Source organism: Malaclemys terrapin, chromosome 13 (genome assembly GCF_027887155.1).
Source record: "Malaclemys terrapin pileata isolate rMalTer1 chromosome 13, rMalTer1.hap1, whole genome shotgun sequence".
Taxonomy (NCBI): domain Eukaryota; kingdom Metazoa; phylum Chordata; order Testudines; family Emydidae; genus Malaclemys; species Malaclemys terrapin.
Genome location: NC_071517.1, coordinates 34,776,162 through 34,797,080, shown reverse-complemented (window position 1 = coordinate 34,797,080; position 20,919 = coordinate 34,776,162). Strand labels below are relative to the sequence as shown.

Below are 20,919 nucleotides of genomic sequence, written 5' to 3'. Positions count from 1 at the left end.
GGTCTCTCTGCAGAGTCCTATAGACTTCTGCCAGGATGCAACACTCTGCTCACACTGTCAGTTACAGCACAGGAGCTGTGGCTGGCAACCCAGCTACTATATGAATCACCCAGCTTGCTCGCTCTCTCTCTCTCTCAACAGCACTGAGACAAATTAGATCAGCTTGTGCTTGTTAGCAGTAGTGTTTCTGTTTGGGAGTGATGAGGTTGGGGGCAGGGCATTCTCTGGAGATGGTGCTTAGCTTTGGAGTTCCCTTTGCACAGAATCTGCCTGTGACATTCTGGTTCTAGCACAAGATCTCTTTGCTTGGGCATTTGTCTGATGAGCTTATAATGGGGAAAAGATTTAGTTTCTCTCTGGCAGACATTAGGGTTTAAACATCAATTTGGCATTGGACAGAATTCTGGCTTCATTCCCATTTCCACTGAAAATCAATGTCAAAATAGCCATTCACTTCCAAGAGGGCAGGACAGATTGTCTTATGTATGAGCAGCCTGATATTCAGAGTCAAAAAGAAGAAGCTGCTGTCTAAAATGGATCCCCATGTGTCTCCTATAAATACTGACTGACTGGATTCTGTAGGTTTGGGTAGTCAGGAGTCTTGTTAAACCCTTGACAGAATTCCTGTATTTCAGGTGCTCAAATTCATTCATTTTCTTTGGTCTTTCCTTCACCTTTTCACAGTGCCTAAGAGCGCTGTCTGCTGGAAGTCACTGACCATGATGTCTTGCAGTCCTAGCATGTTTTACCCCTAGCCAGGACCGGCTCCAGGCACCAGCTGAGCAAGCTGGTGCTTGGGGTGGCAGCTTGTAGGAGGCGGCATTCCGCCCAAACCTAGGGCGGCATGGCTGCTTTTGTTGTTGTTGTTGTTGTTGTTCCGCTCCAGCCGCCCTGTAGGGGGCAGCAACATGGAGGACGGGAGTGCCCTGCAGCAAGCCCGGCAGGGCAGCCTGCGTCCTTCTCTCCCAGCCAATCGGAGCGGTGTGGAGCCCTCCCGGCATGGGGCACAGTAGGATGGGCCGTGTGGTAGCGCCCTGCTGAAGCCCTGGCCACCCCCTTCTCTCTCTCCCCCCGCTACCTCATTCTCCCTCTCCCGCAGCTAGCCGGGGCACATCTGCAGGGCAGAGAGTCCTTCAAGGCAGCATTCTTCATACTTCACCATCCTCTCTCCTTCTTTTTTTTATTCTCTGTTGGCACAGAAACATCAATTAACATGGGCTTGTTTGCTGTCTTTTTCTACAACTATGTCTGGCCTGTTTGACTGCACCATTTGGTCTGTGAAAATGGCCAGATTCCATAAATCTTACCATCTTCATTCTCTAGAGCGCTTTCAGCTTTGTGTTCGTAATAGCACAGTTTGTGGCAAGTATGGATTTGTACAGAGGCTCCAGTGCAGACACTTGGCAAATTCAGAGTGTCTGTTCATATATTCTCTCCCAGATAGACTCTAGCAGTTGCTCAATGCATGCTCCACCATCTCTTCCTTTTTAGAACACATTCTGTGGCTTGGGGAGCAATTGTCGGTGAATTTTACTTCTTACATAATTAAACCCCGTAAGGATTTTTCTTATCCGCTCACTATGAAGCTCTGCCTCTTTTTTTTTTTTTCCAGGGATCCTTCTACAAGTCATGAGTTTGTCAATCTTCTATCACCAATAGGTTTGATCTCTCTCCACCACTGTCCGTGCATTAATCTCTGTGTAAACCTTTCAAATCTTTTTTGGCAGGTTGCTTTCTCCTTTCTTTCATGCTTTCTTGGGCTTGGATGCAGCTCAGTCTTGCTTGTTATCGTGACCGGATGATCTTTATTCTGGTTAACTCCTCATATATTTTGACATTATAGTGCTCATTATCAATTGCTTCCTCCACAGATAGCAGAGGTTTTCCTTTATCGCATCATGGGATGTACATCCTGTCCATGACTTGATTGCTATCTAATACTCTATGCGTCACCGGCAGCTGTCGTCTTTGGATGTCATTTTTTTCTTCTCCTCTCAATTCCACTTGATCACTCCAGCAATATTCTGTACTACTGGCATCCCCCCCACATATTAATGGCTCAGAGCACATTCTTAGACTTCAGTTTTGTCCATAGAGTAGTTCTTGTACATCTGTAATATTCTTTCCTCACTTTTTCTTTCAATTTCTTATTTTGTAGCTCTGACAGTTCCCTGATTCCAAGATATTTGTAGGGGTCGTGCTGAGATATCATGGATAGTTCCATCATTAACTTGTATGTCATCAGATTGTACCAATCTGGCCATTTTTACAGATGCTGACACACAGTTAGCCAAGCCAACGCGTAGCTTTATATCTTCACCAAACTTTTCCACACATCATCAATCTCTGTAGCTCCTTTTTGTGACTGTTCATGTAGTTTCAGATTGCTCATGTCTAACAAATTGTTAACTGGTTGTTGGTCTTTGATGATATGGTAAATTGTGATTATCTCAACAAGCATCCATGTCAGTGGCAGCATGGTTACCACAAACAGCACTGGTGCTAAGGAATGCCCTTGAAAGATTTGTCTTTTTAATTTGAATCTCATCAATTAGTCCCTCCCTGGGAGAGTCGAGTGCCCCAGTTAAACATAGATTGCTACAGAAAGGGAATGATCCTTGGATAAACCTTGGACATTTTCAGTGTCTCAGTGATCCTTCATTTTGAGACACTGTTGGATGCTCTCTGGTGGAAAAAAAGTTAGCCATTGTGTGGGTAGACTTTCTTTGTTTTCAATCTTCTGTGATCCTCCTGTTTAGCCAGAAGTGGCCTTTTGTTCCTTTCATGTTTACTGTGCTGCCTTTTTGCTCAGGAACCAGCATTCCATTGTGAGCTAGCTCTATCTAGATCCTCTTTCGTGGAATTATTGTAGAAGTTTCCTTATAGTTGGTAAACATGTGGTCAGTCTATAATTCATAGGATCACTGCAACTTTCTTTCTCTTTCTTTCTTTCATTGTCCCTGTCACCATCCATTTTTGAAATCCATTCGTCAAACATTTATTAATTTGTTCAAATAAACAATCATGGAGTGTTGTAAGGCATTTCAGCCAGAATCCAGGTATCCCATTTGGTCCGGGTGATTTCCAATTTTTCATTTATCTCAGTACCTCATTTCTTTCTTTGGTGTTTCTGTGTATTCCTCTGTGCTGTGTTTTGTAAACTTTTTCTTTCATTTCTAATCCGGTTTGCTCTCTGCTTATGTTGTACAGTCTCAGACCAGATTTCCTTCCAGAAGCAGTGAAATTCTTCATCGTCATTTATTGGCTCTCTGATTTTGACTATTCTGTTTTTTATTTTTATTTTTTTCCATCAATCAGATGAAAGACTCTCCTAGGGTCTCTGGTGAAGTGACTGTTCTCTCCATACTAATAACTTTGTGCTGAGATCTTTCAAGTCCATGACACTAAGCGATCAGTTTCTCTTTACATTGTTCCTTCATAACTCTCACATCCTTTCATTCAGCTGATATTTCATCTCCAAGGATGCTGCTCTTTTCTCTTCAAATGATTTTTCCCATATTCATACAGTAGGCTGGTATCTCAATAAAAAAGCGTATTTTTCTGTTTTAACCTTCATTTCCATGGAGGTTCTTGAAGATAGGAAGTTTTCCAATGGTTCATATATTCAGATGGATTGATGTTAAACCAATGATCTGCTACTGTTACTGTAGCATAAATTATATAATTGTACTGGCTAATCCTTGTAGGTTTTTTCTCCAGTTTCCTTGAGCACGTCATTAAGTACTTGCATTATATCATCCAGTGTGTGATGGTCTACAAATTTCAGTTGGTAGTGCTGGTGTTCAATGTCTTTTACACTCTGCATGATCTCGATCAACAAATTCTTCAGATTTTCTCTACTTTCTTCAGGTGCTCTTTCACTCATATTTGTCCTCCAATTTTCTTCCATTTCTGCCTTCTGTTTATCCTATGTCACTGCTCCCACCAAAATGTTTGTACATAGTTCTACATGAATAATCACCTTTTCAGGCTTTCAATCTTCATTTGTGTAAATTCTCCTTTTTGGAATAAAGCTCTCAGTTGTGCAGTGAGTCTATACTCGGTCATTTCTTTCTCAGTGTTGTCGTTTCTCTCCTTCCAGTGTTGGAGCATTTTCTTAGCTCCAGGCTCTCTCTTCTGGTTTTGCCAAAAGACAACCTCAGATCACTTCTTGGTTTATAAGACGACTCCTTTTCACTTTATTGTCACAAATGATCTCTGGCTGTTTGGACAGTTGCACGATACATGAGGTTGCCCACCTCCACACAAAACACTCCGCTGGGGAGGAGGCTGTCATCTAGATATTGTAATTGGGATCAATCCAATAAGATTCTACAGATATTACATTTTGTCGTTTTTATAGAGTATTTATAGAATTGGCCAGATCCCAAGATGGTGTGCATCAGCCATAGCTCCATAGGCACCAATGGGCCAAATCTCCAGCTGCTGTAAATCAGCCATAGCTCTATTTAAGTTAATGGGACAGATGAAAGAGATATTAGGCTAGAGAGAGACAGCAAGTGGACTATATCCTAGTGGTTAGGGCATTCACCTCCAGATGTAGGAAACCTAGTATCCAGTCCCTCTATTCCAAAGCTTTTTTATTATTTAACTACAGTAGAACAGCTTCAACAGGAGAGAATGAGGGAGCCCTATGTCCAACTGTCCCAATATCACAGCTGAGCGGTATTTCTTTGAGTACCAGTAGGGCCTTATCCTGGGATTTAGGGAACTAAAGGAGTAGTTTGGTGCCAAAGTCCTTTTCTGCATCTAGCCCATTTTTGCCTATTTTAAACACACATTTTATAGGATGTAGAAGGCCTCTTTACATTCATCCTACTGATCAGATGATCTCCACATGCCATTTCAATTTACTTGTGTGTTAATTGTATTTTTTTCCAGTCTGACAGGTCAGTTTTCCTGAGTAAGAATCCATGGGAAATCAAACCGAAGTGACTGAATTTATTATCCTGGGACTTTCCAATGACCCACAGCTGCAGATTTTTCTCTTCCTGGTTTTTTTACTTGTCTACCTAATCACGCTTTTGTCAAACCTGGTGATCATGGTGGTGATAAGGGCTGATCCTCACCTTCACACCCCAATGTACTTCTTCCTGTCTCATTTATCCTTTGTTGATATCTGCTATGCCTCAACCGTAGAGCCTAAGATGTTGGTGCATTTCCTAGCAGAGCACAAAACCATTTCTGTCAATAGCTGCATTGCACAGATGTTTTTCATTTTGCAGCTGGCTACTACTGAAATTTTTATTCTCTCAGCGATGGCTTATGACCGCTACACTGCCATCTGTGACCCATTGCGTTACATGGAGAGAATGAGCAAAGAGATCTGTGTTCAGCTGGTGAGTGGTGCATGGGCAATAGGCTTCTTCCATGCCCTGCTTAACACAGTTTTTGCCCTAAAGTTGCATTTCTGTGGGCCCAGTCAAATCAACCATTTCAGCTGTGAGCTTCCTCCCTTGTTACAACTGTCCTGCACTGAGAGTCTCACCAATCAAGTGGTGCTTCTTACTTCTGCTGTGATATTTGCATCAAGCTCCTTCCTCCTCACCCTGATCTCCTACATTCACATCATCTCCACTGTCCTGAGGATACACTCTGCAGAGGGCAGGCGTAAAGTCTTCTCCACCTGCAGCTCCCACCTGATTGTGGTTGGCTTATTCTACCTGACAGGTTTTCTCCAGTACACAAAACCCAGCTCGGTCTCCTCTGTTGTTCTGGATGAAATGTTCTCCATCCAGTATAGCATCTTGACCCCCATGTTAAACCCCATCATCTACAGCCTGAAAAACAAAGAGGTGAAAACAGCTGTAGGGAAAATGTTTCAGAAATTCAAATTTCTCAAGTAGTGTCGATCTTTTAAAAAAAAATCAAGGGGAAAAGAACTGTGGATAACGTGTGTTTGGGAGATTCTCAGCTCACGTATCTGATGCTTTGGGCCAAAGCCTCAGCTGCTCTTAATCAGTGTGGTTCCATTGAACTCAGCAGGCCACATCCCGATTGGGTAGAAGAGACACTGGAGCAAGGGGGACGGGATCCTGGGTCTCCATGTAGGTTGCATGCTAGAAGCACCAGAATCTAGAGCCATACATGCATGCTTTCTCTTTCTTTCTTTCTTTCTTGAATGCAGCTATAGCCAATTTGTACCACTTGAGGATATGACCAGTTCTATGAAAAGAACAGCTGTGTCTATAGCATTCTGTAGTTCTTCTAGAGTATTTTGTTGAAAACCCTATTTAATATCTGTAATATCTTATAGGATTCATCCTTATTAATGTCTCTGTCTGCAATAATAACAATAATTAATAATCAGTGTGATCACCAGCTGGGTCAAGATGCACAAAGAAAGTAAAACTCTATTAGGCGAGCTTGAGAAGGACACATATCAGGTATCCCATATCACAGTGGTTAGGGCACCCACATGGGAGGAAGCAGATCCCTTTTTAAAATCTTTCTCCTTATTAGGCACTTGAGGAGGGTCTCCAACCTCCCTAAGTGCTAGGATACAATTTGAGGGGTTTCCTCCACCTAATTGCTTCTTCTTCTCTCCCCTCTCTTGCTATGGTTTCTTGCCACCTTAGGTGGGGTTAGAGGCTTCCAAGATGAGAATTCCAAGGTGAAGGAGGTGTCTTCTCCCAGAGGAGATAGGGACTGAACTCCTGTGATATCTGCAGTATTTAGAACACAACCCCCTGCTTCACCTTTCCCATTGATTAAGAAAACATCTGTCATGTTGGCTTTTTTTTAATCCCATTCTTAGGTGTCTGTGTCTCCACTTTTACTGTGTAGGGAGCCTGGCTGCCCATCTCAGGCTCTGGGAACCAAATGATTACAAAAAAACCTAAAAATTATCCACTGCAATGCTCAGCATTAAAACAGCTACATCCCTTTGTGAATCTAACTCTGGATGTAAATTGACATAGGGCCATTACATCAATGGAATTAGGTGGATTTACATGAACTGGGAATCTGGCCCATAGTGTCCATATTCTAAATTGATTTTACATTCCTCAAATTTCCCTCACTGTTGAGTTGGAAAGACCCATGTATCATCGAGTTTCCACTTAAATCCTAAACATAATAGGAAGTGGTGCTGGCACTATGCACCCCAGTGAAATTCACCCTTAGATGCAGCACCACAGCTGGTGGAAAGCAACATAACTCCATTGAAAGAAACAGGACTACACCAATATATGTCCGCTGAGGACCTTGCCTCGGCGAATAAAGTTATGATTCAGAATCCACCTTTTGTCAAAGTTGGACTTACAAAGATATCGTCTCAGGTAAATGAAGAGCCAACCAGCAGGCTGGGATTTTCAAAAGAGTTTAGGCAAGTTAGGTGCCCTACTCTTATTGAATTGGAAAAATGTAGTCCCAGTGACATGCCCAAGGTCAGTCGGAAAGTCGGTGGAGAGGAAGATATTGAAGTCTCATCTCTTCCATCCCTGTTTCTGCCTTGGATCATACAATCATCCATGTGCCCGCTGGTAGTCCCATATCTCTTCCCATCTCAGCCTGGGACTAACAGAATGCACTCCCTGTCCCCATTAAGAAAGATACCACCCTCTCCTCCTGATTTCACAGGGAGAATTTCTTCTTTCACATTCTTCACAAAAAAAAAAAAAAAATGAATAGAGCTGTTTGAAAATGGGAATATTTTCATGAAAAAAAAAATCATGTCCCTCTTTCTCATCAAAATTCATGACTTTTGTAACCAACTCATTGAATAGAAAATAGCTTGATTTAGCTACTCTCACCGCCTGCTTTTGCAGGGTGTCACTCTGTTGGACTGTAAATTCTTTAGAACAGGAGTGATGACCACTTCTGTGTGTGTTAGTTCTGGTCAAAAGTTTTTTCCATGTTTGGAAAATAAAATTTGAAAGTGTTGTTTCATCTAGATAGAAATTTTCTATGGAAAAAACTAAATTTTGACGAAAAATATATTTTTTTTTCCTTGGGGCGAGGGGAGGATTCAATTTCAATTTGATGTCTCTAAATGAAACGAAATTTTGTTTCAAAATGTCCAATTGAAACGAAAATTGTCATTTTGAATAGACATTTTCACTTAAATTAATTTACCATGAGCATGAAAGGAGTCATTTTAATGTCAAAGTATTCATTCAACATGAAAGTTTTCATTAGAAATTTGACATCCCAAAATGAAATGAATGCTTTCGTTTCAAAATGTCCAATTGAAATGAAAACTTTCATTTTGAATTGATATTTTCACTTAAATTGACAATAAAATGACTCATATCTAGCTCATTGTACAAAAAAATATTCACTCAATATGTAAGTTTTCATTTTAAATGGACACTTCAAGAGGAAATATTTTGTTCCAATCAAATTTAAAGATGAAATGTTTAGACATCTAAACCTTTTAGAATTTTTCATCTCATAACATATTGACATTTCCTCTTTTTGGACCCTGTTGGGAGCAGGTCCAGCTCTGGCTTTTTTGCCACCCTAGGTAAAAAAGCCTCCCACTGCCCCTGGCCCCCCGGCGGGGAGCGCGGCCGGGGAGGGCGCCGAGCCCGGCCGTGGCCCCGCTCTCCCCGACCGGCCGAAGCACCAGGGGGAGGGTGGCGAGCCCAGCCGCGGCCCCGCTCCAGGTGCCGCCCCAAGCATGGGATTGGTCAACTGGTGCCTAGAGCTGGCCCTGGTTGGGAGTAAACAAAATGTCAAAATATGGAGCTTCCTGGGTGATGGAAATTTCTGTATCGTCTCTAATATTAGTACACTGCCAAGTATAACAAGGAACTAATTTCATAGATTCAAAGGCCAGAAGGGACCCCTGTGATCCCTAGTCTGTCCTCCTGTATCACACAGGCCAAATGTATTTATTTATATATATAAAATAAAGAAGAGGTTTCTCCAGTGTCTCAGTCTATTATATTTAAGCTCTCTGGGTCATAGACTCTCTTTAATTTCATCTTAAGCACAGAGACTAGTATTTTGTTGGTGCCTAATGGACAATTGATGGTAATAACCTTCTGTAATTTGGGGAAAACAACCTCACAGATGGAGTGCAGAGTTTATTCATAGATTCATAGATTCTAGGACTGGAAGGGACCTCGAGAGGTCATCGAGTCCAGTCCCCCGCCTGCATGGCAGGACCAAATACTGTCTAGACCATCCCTGATAGACATTTATCTAACCTACTCTTAAATATCTCCAGAGATGGAGATTCCACAACCTCTCTAGGCAATTTATTCCAGTGTTTAACCGCCCTGACAGTTAGGAACTTTTTCCTAATGTCAAACCTAGACCTCCCTTGCTGCAGTTTAAACCCATTGCTTCTGGTTCTATCCTTAGAGGCTAAGGTGAACAAGTTTTCTCCCTCCTCCTTATGACACCCTTTTAAATACCTGAAAACTGCTATCATGTCTCCTCTCAGTCTTCTCTTTTCCAAACTAAACAAACCCAATTCTTTCAGCCTTCCTACATAGGTCATGTTCTCAAGACCTTTAATTATTCTTGTTGCTCTTCTCTGGACCTGCTCCAATTTCTCCACATCTTTTTTAAAATGTGGTGCCCAGAACTGGACACAATACTCCAGCTGAGGCCTAACCAGAGCAGAGTAGAGCAGAAAAATGACTTCTCGTTTCTTGCTCACAACACACCTTTTAATACATCCCAGAATCATGTTTGCTTTTTTTGCAACAGCATCATACTGTTGACTCATATTTAGCTTGTGATCCACTATAATCCCTAGATCCCTTTCTGCCATACTCCTTCCTAGACAGTCTCTTCCCATTCTGTATGTGTGATACTGATTTTTCCTTCCTAAGTGGAGCACTTTGCATTTGTCTTTGTTAAACTTCATTCTGTTTAACTCAGACCATTTCTCCAATTTGTCCAGATCATTTTGAATTATGACCCTGTCCTCCAAAGCAGTTGCAATCCCTCCCAGTTTGGTATCATCCACAATCTTAATAAGTGTACTTTCTATGCCAATATCTAAGTCGTTGATGAAGATATTGAACAGCACCGGTCCCAAAACAGACCCCTGCGGTACCCCACTCGTTATGCCTTTCCAGCAGGATTGGGAACCATTAATAACAACTCTCTGAGTACAGTTATCCAGCCAGTTATGCACCCACCTTATAGTAGCCCCATCTAAATTGTATTTGCCTAGTTTATCAATAAGAATATCATGCAAGACCTTATCAAATGCCTTACTAAAGTCTAGGTATACCACATCCACAGCTTCACCCTTATCCACAAGGCTCGTTATCCTATCAAAGAAAGCTATCAGATTGGTTTGACATGATTTGTTCTTCACAAATCCATGCTGGCTGTTCCCTATCACCTTACCACCTTTCAAGTGTTTGCAGATGATTTCCTTAATTATTTGCTCCATTATCTTCCCTGGCACAGAAGTTAAACTAACTGGTCTGTAGTTTCCTGGGTTGTTTTTATTTCCCTTTTTATAGATGGGCACTATATTTGCTCTTTTCCAGTCTTCTGGAATCTCTCCCGTCTCCCATGATTTTCCAAAGATAATAGCTAGAGGCTCAGATACCTCCTCTATTAGCTCCTTGAGTATTCTAGGATGCATTTCATCAGGCCCTGGTGACTTGCAGGCATCTAACTTTTCTAAGTGATTTTTAACTTGTTCTTTTTTTATTTTATCTGCTAAACCTACCCCCTTCCCATTAGCTTTCACTGTGTTAGGCATTCCTTCAGACTTCTCGGTGAAGACCGAAACAAAGAAGTCATTAAGCATCTCTGCCATTTCCAAGTTTCCTGTTACTGTTTCTCCCTCTTCACTAAGCAGTGGGCCCACCCTGTCTTTGGTCTTCCTCTTGCTTCTAATGTATTGATAAAAAGTCTTCTTGTTTCCTTTTATTCCCGTAGCTAGTTTGAGCTCATTTTGTGCCTTTGCTTTAATACATGTTGTAATAATTTGGCCTACAAACTTACCCTCATTATGAGCTCAACTGTGAAAAATATGTAACAGTTCATCAGAAGTCACAGTAGCCTCTAATAGCAAATTTTCTGGGACCGCAGAACTTCTTCATCCTAATCCTGAAAGTCGTCCTGACCAGACTGGTCTAGAGCGAGGGAGGAAGGTGACACCACCACTGCCTCCAGCTAAATCCCAAATATCACCTAAATTGTGAGACTTTCTCTCGCTACGTCTTCCTCTCCTTCGACCTGCCTCCTTTTCCTTCGCCACTTTATTTCTTCTCTTTCCTATCCCTCCCCTTTTCCCTTCTGTCTAATGAGTGTCTGGCTTAGCAGGAAAAGACTGTGTACTTAGCAGCACTGCTGTGAGCCTGTGACCAGAAAGAGGCCACTGAAAGTAATGCCCTAAACAGCTGGATGCTGGTACAAGCTTGCCAGGTCTCTAAGTGGCTAATAAGACTGTGGGCCATGCCTGTGTTTCTCCAGCTGTTAGGTAGCAAATGAGAGTCAACCCCAGAGACTGAAGCTGTGTTTTCTATCTTTGCTGATCCTTTCTCTCCCCTTGTGTGTGTGTTTCTGTTGTTTTGTCTTCTAGGAAATGGGATCAGACTTTAACAAGAACTTTCACAAGAACAGCAATGATAGCTCTACTAACTTCTTCTCTTTTCCCCAAAAGAACAGTTATTACCGTCTTCAATGCCATCTAAAAGTGTTTCCACTAAAGCGGAGGGGAATAATGGAGGCTACTAAAATATAAGCCATATTTAACTCTTTCCTTTTCAAAAACTTTAATTTTTCCCTTCTTTTCTGTGTCTTTAATAAAAGCTAAAAAGGATGTTTAATGGTGTGTTTGCCACGGTAACAACTAGGCAGAGCTCTCTGTATACCAAATTCTGAAGCGTGTTTAACATTGCTCAGTGCTGGACAGCAACTGGGGTACATTCATAGAAATGTATCCCTACAGCCTGTCTGCATTCAGATCTCCAACGGAGGCTAACAGGACTACCTCTTTTTGACTTCCTGAAGGATTGAGCCCAATCAATATTGTGTGTGATCCCTGTCCCGCAGACAGATTCAGAATCATGGTAGTGGTCCATAGTCACACTTAACTGGAATATGATTATTCATGTGTTCACCCTATGCACTGAAGTAGCCCTTTTGCAGGATTGGTCACTATATGAATATTTATATAAGCATTTGAGTTTTCACTAAGCCAAGTAAATTGAAAAGTAAGGTCTACACAATTGTAATTAAATCTTCATTTTTCCAGGGCTCGGAATTCTGGGCACTGAGGAAGAGTAAGGAGGAAATCTTGAATACAGGGGAAATTAAAATTTTAGGATGGGTGGTTGGAGTTACAAGGATGGACCATGTTCAGAACAAACAAAGTAGGGGAAGAGGGAAGGTGGTACCAATTATTTAAAAAAGCTGAGGGAATCCAGGTTTAGATGGTTTGGCTATGCAAAAAGAAAATCGGGAGAACATATAGGAAAGAGGGAGTTAAATTTAGAAGTGGAGGGTAAGAGAAGTGTTGGAAGACCCAAAATTAGATGGATGGATGTCATAGTAAAGCATTTGGTAAGCTTCTTGGTTTGAGGAAATATATACATGACAGACTAGAATGGAGAAGAAGAACTTGAAGACCAAACCCTATATAAATGGGAAGAAGGCTAGAAGAAGATTTGAGTTGAGTAAGTGCAGCCAGAGGTTCAGACACTATATTGCAAGATTGTCGTTGTGACAGATATGACAGTATCCTGTAATATCTTGGAAAAATCTTACTGAATTAAGTTCAACATACTTGGAGTTTGTTGTATTAAAAATGCAAATATTTATGTACTGTTGTAAAATTGCTTGGACATTCTTTAGGAGGAAGTCATGAATAATGCAATCTCTGGGAGCTATTAGGAACTTCAAAAGATTATTGGGGACAATACGAGTGAAGTGAATGTCCAAGGACATTTGCGGGGGATGGGGAAGGGAATGCAAATGCAGGCCCGGATTTAGGGGAGGCGACCCAGGGCTTTGGAGGCATGGGTCTCGGGGTTCTGCTTTTGTTGTTAGTGACAAAATACAGATTTACAAATCCTAGTGTGCAAATTTAGCTTCTTATATGACAGGGATAAGTCATGCATGCAAATCATGCACCAAAGTAATGAAATGTGCTACAAATGCAATTAAAAAATAAGCTATTCAAACATTTAACCAATGGAGGGGGGACCCAAAGATGCTTCTCGCCTGGGGTGCCATTTGGTCTAGGGCCAACCCTGTGCAAATGACTCACCTGGAAACCCTTCTTTTGAAGCTACACTTTGGGCAGAGATTGAAGAGACGTTGCATGTATAATCAGCCAGACAAAGAAACAAACTCGATAAATGAGTCACTCACAGAGTCAGGCATAGTTTTTGTTCTGAGGTGAGGCTGTGAAGAACATGAATCCACAGGAAAATCTCTGACTAAGGATTGAAGGAGAGCTCTTACCAAAGCCAATGTTGCAGTTGGGGTGATCTCTGCTAAGGTTGTTATATTAAAAACAATAAAAGGAACCTATACATTTTCCTTGGTAGTGATTTACCTTAAGACTAAAATATGTTTGCTTAGAAAGAGCTCTGTGGTAATTTACAAGCATAGCAATTACACTGTATAGTGTCTCTCAGAAGAGAAGTGAAGCTGGTCTGTTAGGCAGATTATCTTTTGCTTGGAATAACACAGTGAAGGCCGGTAACTGGTCCGCCCTGGAATACCCCCATCAGAAGGAAGAACAATGCAGGTCTCCACCCAAGAGAGGTAATGTCTGGGGAGCAGGAGGCCTGAGACTGGGTGGCCTCAATGGACCATAGCGGGGAAACACAGGTGCTCTTGTCATGAACTTTACCAATCATTGCACAGTCAGCCCCGTTTAAGGAGCAAACCCACTCAGCAGACCTTGAGAATCTCCATCCGGTTCCTGGCTCCCAGCCCCATGCTCCCTTTCCTAGAGAAAACAATGTCCCCCTGATGCAGGTTTATTTTCCATATGGTGCTGGCTCACTTCATGTCCACAAGACATGGAGTTTCTGCCCCACAAAGGATGTTCTACCCTTGAACAGAGACCTGGAAAAGAACTCCATGTCGCTCGAAAGCTTGTCCTTTTCACTAATAAAAGTGGTCCAACTTGTCACAGAAAGAGAGAGAGAGAGATGCTAATGAAACAATAAATGACACACAGAGAAGTATAAAGAGAAAAAAATGATGTTAGTCTATCTATGCAATTAATAAAAATGTACACTATTCACATCAGAAAATGTATATAAATATAGATGGCAGTTTCTGATCTCTGGAAAAAGGCATAGACACATATCAGTGGTTTTATTAGTCAGTCAAATGTTAGCTGTGAATGTTGGCCTTGTTTTGTGTCCTTAAGTTATTTCTGAACTCATCCTGATTTCACTGAATGCTTTAAAAATAATTTGGATGGGCAATTTCTTTTGCCCAGGGTTAATCATGACCTGGCGACAGAACATATAAGTGGCAACAATATTGAATGGGTGAATAGTTTTATGTATCTGGGTTGTCAGTTGACAGCAGGACGTTCTATATCTGAAGAAGTCACAAGTCTGATGGGTCTTGTGTCAGTGTCATTTCAGCATCATTCAAAGGCCCCTGCTTGGGTTGCAGGATGTCTATGTGACAACTAATAAACGAGTGTTACAAGTTGTTGTGATGACATCTCTCTTATATGCAGAAGAAATGTATCCATTGTACACAGTTGAGGAGAGGAAACTAAACAGTTTACAGTGTCAAAAGTTACAGCGGAATCTTCACTTCCATTTGTTTGATTTGTCACAAATGAGGAGATACTTAGCTGATCCCAGCAAGTTGCAGTCTGTCATCAGTTGAGAAGATGATTGCAATGGTGGAGTCATGTTCAACTCCCAGAAGAAGTTATGCTTTTACTGAAGCTTTTTATATCTGGGGTCAAAGGAAATAGAGCACAAGGCTGACTAAGAAGAAGATTGGAAGATGCAATTTTGTGGGATTTAAGAAACCTTAATCCTCCCATCCTGACTCTGTGGAAGGAAGAAGACTTGCAAGGAACCATTTAAGATGGAAACCAATTGTATACGCTGCCATGGCTGCATTATAGCCATGTGTATCTGCTGATGCTGACGTGCTACTGATTTATACAAAGCGAACAGATTCAAGAGGAGACACTGAGAAAGCCCTTTCTCAAACTAGCCAAGAGATTAAAGCACTTTCCTGAGAGATGGGAAACCAAACTTCAAATCTCTGCTCCACAATAGACAGAGGTGGGTCATGAATGAGTGTCTCCCACATGTCAGGTGATGAGTCCCCTAACCAATGTGTTAAAGGTACTGCAAGTCAATGAGGATCCCTGTGCCTCTTTGTGAATTTAGCCTTTTTTTCACCTTTGGCTCGGATGAAACTATTTGGTAAACTTGTTTCAAATTTACAAATGTATCAGGTCAATCAAAACAGCATTTTTTGGTGAATCAGCTGTTAGACTGTAAAATGGCAAGAAAGAATAGGAGATGAGACAAAGGAAAAGCTATATTGTATAGAGCTGGGCAAAATTTTTCAGACAATTTGCTCCTTTCTCATTCCTTAACCTGTGTATCCATCTATTGGTGATGTTTAAGGATGGCTGGCCTATTCCCATGCTTTCACCTCCACTGCCCTCTTGTGGAATTAGACATCCAAATAGCAAATGATTTAGTCTCCCTAGACTCCTTTGAAGATGATAGCCATAATGTATAACTCCTTAGCCTACTTTAGAGAATCTGAGCCTAAATACATTCCTTTTTAATTGACTGTTCCTTTGATTGGAAACCTAAATCACTTGGGCTCTTTTCATAATCTAAGCCTCAGTACCCTCATTCTTATCAACCATACACCGTTATTTAAGGGCTGACCCAACACAGTGTTCTCGGTAGCTTGTCACAGAGAGTGAACTTCAGGGATCTTGCTCCAGGGGGAACAAGACAGCATTTAAACAGCTCTCAAGAAATCAACTCTCATCCTTGGGAGTGGAACAAAGACCCGTTCCTTAGCAGATTCCAAGACTAACACTTGAAGGGTCTCACTGCTCCTGGTAAAACAAATATTTGAAGTCTTAAATGAGGTTTTCCTGAGGCAGAGACAGAGATTAGACAGACAAATCAATAAGTTAGTAGATAGACTAAGAAAACAAAAAAAAAAATCACTGGTCAGAATGATCTCACCATCTTTATGATCTACATTAAAAAACAGGTGAGTTGATTCATGTTTTTATTCATTGTAATCTTTTATTTTCCTTTTAATTTCAAAGGACCAAGTTCTACCCCTACCCCTTATCTAGGGGTGGGTCTCTCTGCAGAGTCCCTTTGATTTCTGCCTGAATGCAGCAGTCTGCTCACACAGAGTCAGTAGCAGCATAGGGGTCATGGCTGGCAATCCAGCCATCTCTCTCTCTCTCTCTCTCTCTGTGTTTCTCAAGGCAGCACTGAGAACACTGAGATCAGCTGGTGCAGGATAACAGTAGTTTCTACTTTTGGAGTCTGTGTGTTGGAGGGTGAGTAGATTGGGGCAGGGCATTCTCTAGAGAAGACACTTAGCTTTTGGTTTCACTGTGCACAGAGCCTTTGTTACCACTCAGGCAAGGTCCATCTCTTTTTTCGGGCATCTGTCTGATTAGCTGATAGTTGGGAAAAGATGTATTTTCTCTCTCTGGGATACATATGGGATAAACATTGATTTGACATTGGACAGAACATTGGCTTCATTCCCATTTCCACTACAAATCAATGTTAATTCCATTAGGGCAGGAGAGATTCTCTTATGTAGGAAAAGCCTGATATTCAGATGTGCAGGATCCTGAGTTAAAAGTCCCATTGAGTTTAAGTGACTTAGGAACAAAACTCTCATTAACTGACAATCAGATCCCTCCTTTTAAATATAGAGAGTGTTCATTTATTACGATCATTATTACTGTCCCTCAATATTACCCAGGGGGATATTTTTTAACAAATAGCTTTCACAATATACAAGATCTTTAAGCATCAAAAGGGAAAAATTACTGTCTAAAATGTATCCCATAAGTCACCAATAAATCCTTTGTGCACTGAGTCTGTAGGTTTGGGTAGTCAGGAGTTTTGTTAAACGCTCTGCACAATTCCTACATTTTAGATGATCAATGCTCTCATTTTCCTTTGACTTTCCATAACATTCTCGCAGTGTCTGAGAGCTCTGTCTGCTGGAAGTCACTGACCATGATGTCTTGCACATGTTCTTCAGCTGCTCATTCAGACACTTAGAGATCACTCTAAGTATTCCAATAATCGCTGGGATCATTTGTGTTCTATTTTTTCCATAATCAATTTACTGTGTGGTAGTGTTCTTCATACTTAGCATCATAAAAAAACAAAAAGACGAGATAGCAATCTGCTCTTATGGTGATATATTAATATTTGGCCTGTTTTTCTGCTCTGCTCAGTCTGTGAAAATTGCCAGATCCCATAAAATCTTAGCCTCTTCATTCTCTAGAGCGCTTCTGGTTTGGTGGTTGTAATAACACACAATTCGTTTAAATATGTACTTCCACAGAGACTCCAGTGCAGGAACTTGGTGGCCTCATGTGTGTGCTCTCTCCTAGCCAGGCTCAGCAGGCGTTCCACAGTCTCTTCCTTTTCAGAACACATTGTGCAGTTCAGGGAGCAATTTTGTTGCTTGATCTTACTTTTCTGTAAATAGCCCTTAAGGACTCCTCTTGTGCATTCATATTGAAGCTCTCTGTCGCTTTTCCGATATCCTAGAAGACATGAGTTTATGCATCTTCTACCCCTAACAGGTTTGATCTCTCTCCAAAACTGTCCATGCACTCATTTCTGTGTAAAACTTTGGAGTTTTTCTGTGGGGATTTCGTTTCTACTATCTTTCATGATTTCTTGGGCTGGAATGCACTCTCAGTCAATGCTTTTTATCACTACCAATTGATCTTTTTCTCTGTCTCACTTTTAATATGTTTTGATGTTGTAATCTTGATTATCAACTTCTTCCTCCGTGGATAGCAGATATTTTTCCTGTATCACACTGTCAGATGTCTTGTCTATGTTTTTATTGCTATTCAATACTCATTGCATCACTAGCAGCTTTCTTGTCCGGATGTCAAGTTTTTATTTATCCCCTGGATTCCAATTGATCTCCCCGGCACTGTGCCATACTACTGTTCATCCTGAGTCATTGCTTTTACCAAAATGTTTGCATGTGGGTCAACATGACTAATCTCCCTTTTCAGGCTTTCAGTCTCTATTTGCATAAATAACTCCTGTTTGCTATTAACCTCTCAGTTGTCCAGTGAGTCTATGCTCAGTCATTTCTTTCTTGGTGTTGACGTTTCTTTTCTTCAAGTCTTGGCGCATCCATGTCCTCCAGCCTCTCTCTTCTGGTTTTGCCAAAATCCAACCTTAGATCAATTCTTGGTTTGCACTAAGAGTCCTTTTCACTCTTTGGCTGAAAATTATCTCTGGTTTTCTTGAATTGTTTGGACAGTTGCATGATATCAGGCTGGGGTTACCCACTTACACACACACCTTGGAAGTGGAGGAGACTGTCATAAAGCTCAGCCCTTCTGAGGCCCTCGTTATGACATTTTTAATATTTATCAATTTGCCTGTATTTGATTGGGTTGCCATCCTATGCCCAAGCCAATATTTCTAATTCTCAGGGGTTTATTATTATTATAATAATTATTATTATTATTGTGGAAATCCTAGATATTTTAATAGGGATGAATCCAATAATATACTACAGATATCAAACACTCTACAACAGTGGTTTTGAACTTGTGGTCCACAGATCCCTGCTGGTTCGTAGACCATATTTAAGATTTTCAAAGGGGTTGGCACCTAAATTTTTAGGGGTCCGCAAATGAAAAAAGGCCAAAAACCACTGCTCTACAAAAAATTAAAAATGTAGTAGACAAAGAGGTACTTATAGAATTGGCCAGATCCCAGATTCAGTGGGTGTGAATCAGCCATAGCTCCATTGGAGTAAAGGGACCAGATGCCCAACTGGAGTAAAAACAGCTGTATCTCTGCTGATGTTAAAGGGACAGATTAAAGAGTTATTAGGCCAGAGAGAAACCACAAGCAAGCGAATGAGTGATGGTTAGGGCCCTCACCCTGGATGCAGGAGATCTAGTATCCAGTCTCCTTTCTTCAATGTTTCTTTTATTATTTAACCACAGTGGAAAAAATTCAACAGGAGAGCCTAAGCAAGGCCTGCATCAGACTGTCCCATAGTCCCAGCTAGGTGGGGGATTTGGTGAATACCTGGCGGGAAAGAGTCTGTGATTTAGGTGCTTAAAGTGGCAGTTAGGGATCTAAGTCCTGATGTGTATCTGGCCCATTTTGTCCTTGTAGGACACACAAATTCCAGCCAGATTATCACTGTTGGTTTTCTAAATGTTGTCAATTTAAAGAGCATATATATTTTACATGATAGAATAGGGCTCTCTTTATATTCATCCTAATTAAGAGATGACCTCTAGATGACAGTTCAATTAACTTTTAAGATCTGAATTAATTTTATTTATTTATTTGTCTCATAGGTCCTAGTTTTGATGATAAAATATCAATGGAAAATCAAACCACAGTGACGGAATTTATTCTCCTGGGACTTTCCAGTGACCCACAGATGCAGATTTTCCTCTTCTTGGTGTTTTTAGTTACTTATCTAATCACTCTGGGTGCTAATATAGTGATCATGGTGGTGATAAGGGCTGATTCTCACCTTCACACCCCTATGTACTTCTTTCTCTTCCATTTATCCTTTGTTGATATCTGCTATTCCTCAGTCACGGTGCCTAACGCACTGAAGAACTTCCTAGCAACACACAAAACTATTTCTGTCAATGGCTGCATTGCTCAGATGTTCTTCATCCTCCTCTCAGCTGCTGCTGAAGTTTTCATTCTCTCAGCCATGGCTTATGACCGCTACGTGGCCATCTGTGACCCATTGCATTACATGGAGAGAATGAGCAAAGGGATCTGTGTTCAGCTGGTGAGTGGGGCATGGACAATAGGCTTCTTCCATGCCCTGCTTAACACTGTTTTTACCTCCAAGTTGCATTTCTGTGGGCCCAATCAAATCAGCCATTTCAGCTGTGAGCTCCCTCCTCTATTACAACGATCCTGCATTGACACCTTCACCAATCAAGTGGTGCTTCTTACTTCTGTTGTGATATTTGGGTCAAGCTCCTTCTTCCTTACGCTGATCTCCTACATTTACATAATCTCCACCATCCTGAGGATACGGTCTGCGGAGGGCAGGCGTAAAGCCTTCTCCACCTGCAGCTCCCACCTTATTGTGGTTGGTTTATGGTACCTGACAGCCTTTTTCCAGTACACAAAACCCAGCTCAGTCTCCTCTGTGGTTCTGGATGAAATATTCTCCATCCAGTACAGCATCTTGACCCCCATGTTAAACCCCATCATCTACAGCCTGAAAAACAAGGAGGTGAAAATAGCACTAGGGAAAACATTGGGGAAATTTAAGTTTTTCAAGTAGTGTTGATGATCTTAAATTAAATATTTTTTTAAATCCAAGAGCAGAGAACTGTGGATAACTTTGGTTTGGGACATTCTCAAGTCAGGTAACCGATGGACAGATTGTGACAACCTCAGCTGCTCTAAATCAGTGTAGCTCCATTAAAGTCAGCGAGCCAAGTTGTACAAGTGTCACTGGAGCACGGGGGCCTGGATCCTGGGTCTCTTACACCCTGAGTGAGTGCTCTAAGCACCAGGCTGTAGAGTCATGCAAACATTTCTCTCTCTCTCTTCGCTCCATATCTCTTTGATCTGGCCCACTGACTTCACGGGAGCTACGACCAATTTATACCAGCTGGGCGTCTGGTCAGTTTTATAAAAATCTCTTCATCTATTGATTTCTCAGGTTTTTTTGATTAATTTGTTGAAACAACTGATATTAAATTGTTATCTTATTGTACTTTAC

General features: G+C 41.3%; 2 protein-coding genes across 2 annotated transcripts; both read left to right on the top strand.

Annotated features, from left to right (window-relative positions):
* Window positions 1-4,934: 4,934 nt before the first annotated feature.
* LOC128848130 (olfactory receptor 1009-like) lies at window positions 4,935-5,867 on the top strand. The gene has a single exon (XM_054047919.1). The coding sequence runs from the start codon at window positions 4,935-4,937 to the stop codon at window positions 5,865-5,867; it is 933 nt and encodes a 310-aa protein (XP_053903894.1).
* A 13,675-nt stretch (window positions 5,868-19,542) lies between these two features.
* On the top strand, window positions 19,543-20,475 carry LOC128848128 (olfactory receptor 1009-like). The gene has a single exon (XM_054047918.1). It carries the CDS (start codon window positions 19,543-19,545, stop codon window positions 20,473-20,475), a length of 933 nt encoding a protein of 310 aa, XP_053903893.1.
* Window positions 20,476-20,919: the final 444 nt, after the last annotated feature.